This window comes from Antennarius striatus, chromosome 17 (genome assembly GCF_040054535.1).
Source record: "Antennarius striatus isolate MH-2024 chromosome 17, ASM4005453v1, whole genome shotgun sequence".
NCBI lineage: Eukaryota > Metazoa > Chordata > Actinopteri > Lophiiformes > Antennariidae > Antennarius > Antennarius striatus.
The window spans coordinates 17,307,402-17,318,244 of record NC_090792.1 but is presented as its reverse complement, the minus strand read 5'-3'; the positions used below and the strand labels follow the sequence as shown (position 1 = coordinate 17,318,244).

Genomic DNA, 10,843 nt, shown 5'->3' with positions numbered 1-10,843 from the left:
AATAAAACAACCTTCCATAACCCGTTAATACTTCATTCAGATACTGTGAAATACTTTAAGTAATGTTGCCCTGAGGTGCACAAGATAAAAAACATCGGAATTTTCACTTAACACGGTGTTCGATTTTTTTACGTTCCTTTGAGCTGTTCAAAAAAATTTTCAAAATATTTATAATCTACATCAAAATTTGTTGCAACCGTAGTTTATTATGTATTTTTGACTACAAGTAACTTCGACTTAAATACATTTACTAGATGTTTATATACTGACAATAAATGACACTCGTGCATGTTTTCAACCCGCTTTGAATTAAATCATGATTTTGTTTTTGCGCCAGGTGTAAGCCCTTATTTTGAAATCCAACTTAGTCGCGGCAAAACTTTTACCGTAAACCTCAGAATAAGGGCGCACTCATTTTTATGGGCGGCTGGTTGGACCACGTAAATACGAAAGACGACCGTCCTGACCGCAGTGAGTCCCGCTGGATGCTGGAGAGGGAATTTGTGGAGGAATTTACGGGTCGTCTGAATCTTTCCTTAGTGAGAAACTAATAAGCATGCTGTTTGAAATACGTTCTTTCAGGTTTTGCTCTTGTGAGAGGTGAGGGTTTTTTTTTTTTTTTAAAAATCTGGATTCTACCTTTGGGTCACAGATTTATTCATTTCTCTCGTATGTTTGAATGAATGTAGTTCAGGATGCGTGCATTTTATTTATTTTTAAATAAAAACTTCCAACTTTGCAGGATGTTGCCAGCCCTGGTATTTATTCTGCTTTCTATTCAACCTGGACACGGACAGGTAAGAACTCATTTCATTCATTTATACTTATAATAATAATTCTTCTAACACTTGTTCTGGTGAATTAAAAGTCTTGTGGATTATCATATCGCATGCATATGGCCTGTCAGAAATTTCCACGCCTCCAGAAAACATAAATCATGATCTTGAGGTCAAACATGCTCCCAACATTTTCTTGATCTCTTCTCAGACCTGCACAGAAGGTTTTGCGTTCGACCGCAGGTCAGGAGAGTGTATAGGTAAGCTGCACTGTGGAAAGTTATTTCATAAATAACGTGACGAATGCCACAGATGTTTCCCCTTCTCATATCTGTCCTCTGCGTTCCAGATGTGGATGAGTGTCGGATGCTGCCAGATGCTTGTCGGGGAGACATGCGCTGTGTGAACCGGAACGGAGGCTATCTGTGTATGCCGAGGGGTCGGTACAGCCAGCCCTACCGGGAAGAGGTCCAGGTCCGGCCAGAGCCGGTGTACCCGGACCAATCCACCGGGTATTCCGACACCTTCCTCCCGGGTCTTCCGAGATCCCTGGAGCCCAGCTACCCCCGGGTGAGGACCACTGCGCCCTGCATCCTGGGATATGCCCTGGCAGAGGATGGGACCTGTAACGGTGAGTCTGCAGAGGCTTTAATGGTTTCTCTGGTGGAGGAAGTTCACTTAAAGAAAAGCAATGAAATAAATAAATAGAAAGACAAAGAAAGGAAAGAAAATTCAGCATCTGCTGGGGCTTCAGAATAAAACTGTGTTGCTGTATTCCATAGAAATTAGGAAGATGGAAACATGTACTCTGTGCTTTATGCTTTTATACTTTTGTACTTGCATTTGAGCCCTTTTTTGCACCAAGAGTTGTCTGAAAAAAATTATTGTACACTTGTGTATGATGACAATAAAACTATTCTATTCTAAAAAAAAAACAAACAACAACTGGAAATAGTAATAAATTAGTCATACAGCTTTGTTATGAACGCGACATCCCATGATACTCGCACTCAAACAGGCGCATTATGCAATCATCACACATGACTTATCTCATGATCATACAAGTTCGGTGTCTTATTTTTTATTTTTCTTGTATGGATAAGAACAAGTCTCCTCTGCCTCCACTTGTTCAATACCGTTTTTTTTTCTGTGATATTTCGTGAGAAATTTCACCTGATTTTCCACCAAAACATCACGTGTTTAAATAGCGTAATGTAATCTAGGAAACTAAAGCAAAATTGTTTAACATTCATTTAAATTCTAATATATAAATCACACAGTTGATCCTTTATACAGAATTTTCCACATATTTAGTAAAGTAGAGCGTACCTGACTATGCAGTTGATTATGTTGTGTAATCAGGAGCTTCCATCCCTTAGAGGTTGGGCCCTTCTTCATTTTTTTTAAATTTAAGGTGCTCGGAGATGGTTGTTGTGGCAGGAAACGGTAAAAAAAAAGTAGTCTTTTCTGGCCCCCGCTGCACTCATCTGAAACATTTGGTGGAAATGGGTTTGGTAGTTTTGCTGGAATCCTGCTCTTGACTCAGACATGAGTGAAAACCTGAGCTCTGCATTGGGAAAAGTGCTGCACATGTTTTCACTTGTTTACAGCAGCCACACAAACACCTTGTTAAGTCCTTCCCAGTGGCTCAGTGTGTATTCCCATTCATCACAGACAGCAGTTGGAGGCTAACGTCAGTTTGTTCTTTCTGCAGGAGACGATTCTGAAAATGATTAATGAAGCAAAAATGAAGAAACGTGTGTTTTTAGTCGTTTTTAGCTGCTGTAGCTCCTGACCTCTCCAATAGAAAAGAACTATGATTCATTTTTAGCATCCACATGGTGGGATCATCGTTTTTATTGGTTGCTGCTCAAGTTTATGATAACATAATTACCTGCATATAAATGTTGTCTTTCCTCAGCTCCAGATGTTTGCTCTTTCCGCGAGTTGATGGATGACTAAGATTTTTTAAAAAGATGGTTTTGACATCTGTTTCTTGCTGTTTATCAGAATGCACAGCGAAATTTGATGGATGAGGTCACAAGGAAAAGTGGATAGAGGCCAGCGATTCAGTGTAAGTCATTAAAAATTCTGGTTGAACTCCAGGGGAATGCATGGAACCCCTGAAATGGCAGGCACAGATGTTGTTTGATGACGGTTTGCCTTGGCGATTCTCTGCTGACACCCAACCAGAGACGAGAGACTTTCGTGGAGGAACTCTCATGCTGTCTGATTCAATCGGATTTCACAAGAGACTGCAGATGTCAGATAAACACTGAATGTTGAACGCTCCTCCACAGCTGTCATCTCAGCAGAATCACCACGGCGTGTCCCGGCCGGGATGAGTTGTCGAAAAATGACCTCCTTCAAGTCGTTTTTGGGTGTTGTCTTTTCCATCATTTTAGGATGAATCAGCTGTGACACCTCGTAATGACTGGAAAATGTACATATATATAGCCGATTTCTGCCTCTAAAGAGAGTTTAGCTCATGCACAAATATGGGCTGTTTCTCTCGGGCCTGTCAGGGAATCGACTCCACAACCTTGTTTGGGTAAACTACAGCATCAGAGTGCCAAAGATGAGGTCATGTGTTGCCATATTTATGCCCGAGCCCAGCCTGGAGAACAGGCATGCCTCTGTGGGGGCCGATCATAATGTGTGTGTGTGTGTGTGTGTGTGTGTGTTTGTGTGTGTGATGTAATGGGTGGCTGATTGATGCTGTTACTGTGTGAGTTACACAGACTGTGACTTCCTGTCTGATCCTGCCACAAACATGGCTTTGTCTTTAACTTAATGGCGCTGCACTTCATCAGGACCACTAATGGCGTCCGTCTGACACGACAAAGCAGGTCAAATCCACCCAGAATAGATAAGTGTTTTACAGAATAACCGTCCGTGTCAGCTTTATCAAAAAGCACGTGCGTCAGTGTGTTTCTGAAACGGGAGTTGAAGCCCGAAGAGGTCAGCTGTGATGTTGGGTGACGAATACAGCAGTCAGCTCCTCCGTTTAAATAGAAATCAGTGATGTGATCAGACAAGAGGAACCTGCAGAGAATGAAAAACCTGCATTGATAAGTAGAACGTCAATGAATGGTGCACAGAAAGTTTTTAAAAAATGGTGGAAAAAGTTGTTCTTTAATCCGCAAAAATCTAAAGTTTTCTTCCCATCCTGCACTTTTTGTACAATTTACTTCAACAAATGCGGGTGAGAGTGTATCCAGAGGAGGAAAAGTTCTTCAGAGAAATAACCAAATTGAACACGTGACTTGAATGAAGTTAAACAATCAACCAGGGCTTTAGCAATTTTTCTATAAAGTTGGATTCTTGCTCATCTTTCTCCAGCGATCAGATCGATCAACCCGAGCAGAGCAGAAGTTTAGGATGAGCGGTGACGTCCAAACATGTTTCACGGTCTCACCTGCATTTTCTCCAGGAAATGCAGTCGTTCTAGTTAAATTAAGTATATTCAATGTTTAAAAAAAGAGAATATGCTATCGGTCTTTTTAAAATTTATTTTTTAAAAGATTTTCCCTTAACATGAATTTTTCTGACTGTGTTTAAAGTTTAACCTGACAGTCATCTGTGAATCAGACTAGTTTCCCATTATATGTTTCCATTGTAACTCAGTTTAAACTGGGATTTACTGTCTTTATGGAATCAAATGTAAAAAAAAGTCAGACTACAGAGAATAAGCCTGGATTGTTAGATAAACTTGCTTTTAGAACATCCCTGCACTAATCACTAATCACTCAGATTAGTTCTGAAAAGACTTCTTCCTGCTAGTGTGGGATAGGGCCAAATTGTCCCTTTAGATTAAAATGTTTTTTAGTCTGGAACCAGCAGGAAATAGTCATCCTTTACCCGCAGACTTGAGTTTGGACACAAACTTAGTTTAAATCATGTTACCATCCAGGACCCAGAAACCTTCTGGCAAAAGCATGGTCCTATTAAATAGCATGTGTCATGCTATTTTAAAAATGTTCTTCTTTTTTACATAGTTGTTGTTATGAAGAGTAAGAGTACTCAGACCTCAAAGTAAATTGCTTTATTCATGAGACATCTCTATCAAACATTTATCCACATCCACACCAAACGAAATAAATCAGCGCTGCCTCCAGAGGAGATCCACCTCTGCTGCTAATCCCACTTGTAGCTCCATGTCTTAAAATTAAAGGATTATTACATTACTGCTCTTCTGTGGCCTGAAGAACATTTCCATCTTTGTGGTCTTTTAAATCCAACACATAAATTCAAAAATTGCACGACAGGGCAAAGATAAGACTGTTTGCGATGCTCTCAACTAGCGTGGCAAACAACACACAGATGAAAAACACATGCTGAGCCTTCGCCTCCGACGACGACGTTACAATCCACCGTGGGAATCGCTTAGTATGCACATTTGGGGTTGAAATATTTCAACGTATTGTTTCCCTACGTCTGAACAACATTCTGCCTTCCTTCGAGCCAATAAGCGTTGTCAACAGCGGCGGGTGAAAGTGTCTATATAAGGAGCTGAACTGAAATGCTCCTACGGCCCATGTTGTTTGCTTTGGGGATCTGAACCAACACTCACACATGGGCTGCAGATGAAGACCACTCATAGAGGGTTTTCACTGGTAACTTGAAGCAGGTGCTGGGATCGTGTAGCTGTTGGCGGCTGGCCGAGGCCTTCGGGCCTCCTCCACCACCGCGAAGGGCTACTGGTCCAAGTTGGCCCAGGGGCCAAAGTCGTATCGACAAGCAGTTATCGCTTTTCATAGCAACCTGTACAAACACAGAACCAGACTCCCACCCACTCCCCCAACGGGATTTCTAGAGATCAGTGACTTCATGCTCTGAGAACCGCAGCAGCGGTTGAAGTTTTTGATTTGTCATATCCTCATAAGGAAATGTGGCCGTTATGATGGAGTGTATGAGCCGCTCCGGGGGAGTCAAAGGAATTCAGATTGTAATCTGAGAAATCTTTAATCGCTTTGCAAAAACAAGCGTAAGCTGATGTTGTTTTGAAATGTTCAGTGTTTTTCGAACACGGGATGTGAGAACCTGAGTGGTGGAGAAGCAGATTTTTGAAGATAAGATTGCAAAAGCCACCAGGGGGGAAATTCAGTCTAGTGCTTTTAAACAATGGCTTTGAGCAGGAAAGCGGCAGCAGAGTTCACATCAGTAGACCGTGGAGCTGAAGTGGAGCTTTTACAGCTTTTAAAAGAAATTATTTCAAGACACAAGTCAAAGGTAGAAGCAGGAGAGGTCGACCATATTAAGACTGGAAACCAAATTTTGCAACCAATGTTGTGTTTTTCCAGGACTAACTCCCAAACAGAAGCAGAAAAACGTTCTAATCAGTCTTATTATTTAACCTTTTGTTTTGTTTCAGAGGGTGTTCATATTTAAATCATGATTGGTTGAACTTTTTGTAAAACAGAATAAAGCACTAATATTATTTCCTCCCACTGTTTTTTTCCCCCCACCTCTTCTTCTTTTCCTCCAGATGTTGATGAATGTGAGACCAACTCTCATCACTGCAACCCCACCCAGGTCTGCATCAACACAGCAGGTGGATACACCTGTTCCTGCACAGAGGGATACTGGCTCATTGGTGGACAGTGTCAAGGTAAGTAAACTGTTTGTCTAATTATCTAAGGAACAGAATTAAAATCCACTCACTGTTTAAAATGTCAAATGAGATTTAAAGCGTTGGGAAACTCCTGTATTCAGTGGAAATTGTGGATTTATTTTGATACCAACAGCATGTAGTTGTGGGGCGTTTAATGACGCTCCGAATTTTGAGTGTCAGCCATATTGTAAAATAAAGAGATCATACATTGTAAGCAGAATCATACAATAAATTGTTTCACTGCAAAAAATGTTGATTATTGTATTATTTATATAATGCATAATGATACAATTATTATTTAATGTAACTGCTTATCTAGAAAACTAAAAATAATTCATTTGGGAATTTTTGCACCGCAGCATGAGAAAGACGGAGGCTCCATTTAAAGTGTAAAAAAACCCCAAATAAAAACTCAAATCACAGATTTTAAAGGACTTAATTTATACCCAGTTTAGAGTGAAATCGCTAGTCTAGCATGTAAGCTAAAAGTGTTAGCATGCAACCTACCTGACGCAGGTGCGCGAGCTCGATGCGCGCGCACGCACTGCCAGGCAGGTGGAGCAGAGACGGAAACGTTTAGCGGAGGAATGCGGCAAATGTGCACACGTTCAAGCTTGTGCGTCAACACTGGAAAACATCCATCCATCCATAGCAAAACAAATTTATCTTGAAGGGCGTTAATAAGTCATGTCAAATCCTATTTAGATCTATAGAGGTCATTTTACAGAAACAAGTTTAAATTTTTACCTTTTATTTATAAGAATGTTGATGTTTTGCCGGTGAAGCTGGATAAAAAAAAAACTATCCATCACCATAGGGATGAACATTGTGGGTGAGGACTTCCTATATATACCCATCTAACCCACTGAAGTGTTATTCACACTTGAATAAACAAGAGGTGTAAACAGATGAGGAGACGCACAAATGGGATTAAAAGTGTGATTTATCTCCGGTAGAACAGCGCCCCCTTCTGTCATGCGCAGTAAAGCAGTTCAGTAAAATTCTTCTAAATGAATATGGAATACAGTAGTTTCCTCATGTCACAGCCTTGACTGTGACTTCTACCTGCATTGTGTGTGTGTGTGTGTGTTAATAAGGAACAAGTTTGTCTCTCCCGTTCTGACCAGACATTGATGAATGCCGCTATGGTTACTGCCAACAGCTGTGCGCCAACGTCCCCGGCTCTTATTCCTGCTCCTGTAACCCTGGATTCATCCTCAACCCAGACAGCAGGACCTGTCAAGGTACACACACTGGTGTAAATAGTGCAACACAGACACACAAAACAATGTTCCTCCTCTTGATGCGTTTGACCTTCATCTCCGGTCGGCCCTCCAGATGTGGACGAGTGTGAAGATGAACCTTGCAGCCACGGATGCTTCAACACCTACGGCTCCTTCATGTGTAACTGCGACGAAGGCTTTGAATTGGCGTCCGATGGAGCCTCCTGCATCGGTGAGAGGAACCGGTTGTAGTTTGTTTTTGAATCATGCATTTAATTTAGTGTTAAAGGGGAGATTTTAAACAGCTCTACTTCAAAGTGGACATTTGAGTGAGTGAGAGAGACCTCATTCCAAATTAATTCCTGGAAACCTAGTACTAGAAACTTGAATCATGATTTTATGAGTTGTCAGTAAAGCATAATTCTAATAATAAAGCACGCTTTTTTTCCTCATAATCTGGATATATTTTTTAAAATCTGGATATAACTTTATTCACCTTTCATAGGTATTGGAATCAGCTGATTGAATTTGTGTTATGTCATCTCAGCATTTCTTTACCTCTCTGTTCTAGATCCAATAAGTACAAAAATAATTTCTCATATCATTGTATCCAAATTGTGACCTGAATCTGAATAGCGTTAGGTTTCACTTGATGTTATCTTAATCCCATTTTTTATGATTGTCAAAAACATGGGTATAATCCTTAAATGTTTAAATGTTAGCAAGCAACAGCTTGAGTTCCGATATACCCGTTAAATCCATGTCAGAATAATCACTACAGGGGGCAGGAGAATATCCCCACCACCATATTGACCCAACTCTTTATTCTCTGTAGACTTGGATGAATGCAGCTTCTCTGAGTTTCTGTGTCAACACAGATGTGTGAACACCCCCGGTTCGTTCTCCTGCATCTGTCCGCCTGGATATTATGTGTATGAGGACGGCAGGAGTTGTGAAGGTAACGTTCAGGACAGAAAAATAGCTTCATCCTGGTGGATGTTTTTAGAATCTATCAGTAGAAATATTAGTCATATTTTCATCTGTCACTTAAAACTGTGACTTCTGTGATGTTTTTATTTGTTTATCATTTTAAATCAAAGGAAATTAGACAAAGTTCCTTTTTAAAAGACTTGCATTGTGGTGTTTTTTTTAGTTGCATGTGTGTTTTGTACCATTTTCATACCAACTGTTGATGCTTTCTGATTGTTCTTTGCTGATGATGATGATGTTTTAACTGACTTTTAACTGTTGTGTGTTTGATTTCGAAGATATCAATGAATGTGACACTGGTAACAACACCTGTACAACAGCACAAGTGTGTTTCAATTTCCAGGGAGGCTATACATGCCTGAATCCTTTACAGTGTCACGCTCCTTACATCGAAGTCAGTGACAAGTGAGTACCGCCACTCCATTTCTCACACGTCCGTGATCCAGCCGGCGCTCACCCAGTGTCTCCCCCCTCTACAGTCAGTGTATGTGTTCGTCTGAGATCCCTGCCTGCAGTGGCAGACCCTTCACTATTCTGTACCGACACATGGACTTGTCGTCGGGGCGCAGTGTGCCTGCCGACATCTTCCAGATGCAGGCCACCACACGTTACCCCGGCGCCTTCTACATCTTCCAGATAAAGTCTGGCAACGAAGGACGAGAGTTTTACATGCGGGTGAGTATTTTCATGGACACACGAAGGCAACATAATGATGATTTAATTATCTGATTATTTAATAGCAAGTTTATTCCCAATAAAGAACAAGAGCTGGTTGAAAAGAAAACAAACTACTTAAAATGTTTGCTTTTTATAAAGCCTTGACATGGTTTTCTTTTTAATAAAAACTTTCTAAATACAAAATATGGAAACTTTAGCATATAATTGACTTATAATAAATTCTAATTGATGTAATCTAATCTTTTTAAGTCAAAGTAGGGAAGTGCAGATGGGACACAAATAAATACAGTATTTTCCACACTATAAGGCGCACCTAAAAGCCTTTAGTTTTCTCAAAAACCGACAGTGCGTCTTATAATCCAGTGCGCCTTATATAAAAGTGTTTTAAGATATGCCATTCATTGAAGTTGTGCCTTATAATGGGATGCGCCTTATAGTGTAGAAAATACTGTAGTTAGCCTGTAAAGGTGGACTAGACATATCAGAGCGTTCAGTGCAGTGTGGAGCCAGTAGATGGCGCAATAACCGTGTGTGACCTGTTTGGAAAGGTGTTTTGTGTCACTCCAATGTGCAAAAACACAGTTGATTGAAACTCTTTATCAGAATTTCACATGAGTGACTCTGTGTGGTGAGTTTTTAATCAACAAATGACAGGTTTCTTTCCTGTCTTTTGTTTAAACGAACCCGGATCGTTCTGCTATGTGGAAAACAAGTTTAGGTCCTGACATGCCTTCAAACCATATGACAAATTCTTGGACGTCCTCCACCGTGTGCAGCTGTGAGATCCATCTGTTTCCTGTGCTTCATTCCTCACGTTCGTCTCCTCTTCATCTCACAGCAAACCAGTAACGTGAGCGCCACACTGGTCCTGTCACGGCCCATCAAGGGGCCGAGGGAGCTGGTGCTCGACCTGGAGATGGTCACGGTCAACAACGTCATCAACTTCAGAGGCAGCTCCATCATACGCCTGACGATATTTGTCTCGGAGCACCCGTTCTGAGCCTCCCAGATGAACTGCTGTCGCCCGACAGAATCGAGCTGCTCCCAATCCGCAGCTGATGTAATGGTTTGTTTGTGACATCACCACTTATTTTAAAAATCATTATGTCATCCCCCAGTAAAGACTCATCCAGTAAAGACTCAGCAAAGATCAGCTGATGGGAAACGTCCAGGCTCTCAAATCCCCACCCTGGTTTAATAGACACTGAGTTTTTATTACTGCGATAAGGACTTGAGGGATATTTATGGTGTACAATTTCTGACATCCTCTATTTAGAAAATGACCCGAAAAAGATGGAAATTTCCCTTTTGTGAGTAGCAACGAGTATCCAGAACATTATCACCGACTGTCTGTGGATTCTCATCCCATCAGATAAACTGTGAAAGTGAGAGCTGTCATTAAATCATGAGTGTCACCAGATCATCTCCGTGTTCTTTTTTTATAACTGGAAGGAGGATCCATCATCTGAGCAGAAGTGTGATCCGGAATAAGTGATGCAACGTCCAGTCATTTCCTGAATTATTGATCAGTTTATTTTAGACCAATACACGTCATCACCACG

At 40.9% G+C, this 10,843-nt stretch overlaps 1 protein-coding gene and 1 long non-coding RNA gene across 2 annotated transcripts; one reads left to right on the top strand and one right to left on the bottom strand.

The window, feature by feature from the left end:
* Nucleotides 1–441: 441 nt before the first annotated feature.
* On the top strand, nt 442–10,701 carry fbln5 (fibulin 5). Its single transcript, XM_068339509.1, has 11 exons — nt 442–600; nt 743–797; nt 988–1,036; nt 1,126–1,407; nt 6,265–6,387; nt 7,518–7,634; nt 7,729–7,845; nt 8,449–8,571; nt 8,882–9,008; nt 9,083–9,278; nt 10,120–10,701. Exons 1-11 carry the CDS (start codon nt 557–559, stop codon nt 10,279–10,281), a joined length of 1,395 nt encoding a protein of 464 aa, XP_068195610.1. The 5' UTR covers nt 442–556; the 3' UTR covers nt 10,282–10,701.
* LOC137611360 (uncharacterized) lies at nt 1,315–3,331 on the bottom strand. The gene is made up of 3 exons (XR_011038614.1): nt 2,671–3,331; nt 2,106–2,499; nt 1,315–1,453 (listed from the first exon to the last, which is right to left on the bottom strand). It is a non-coding gene; the product is annotated as an uncharacterized lncRNA (long non-coding RNA).
* Nucleotides 10,702–10,843: the final 142 nt, after the last annotated feature.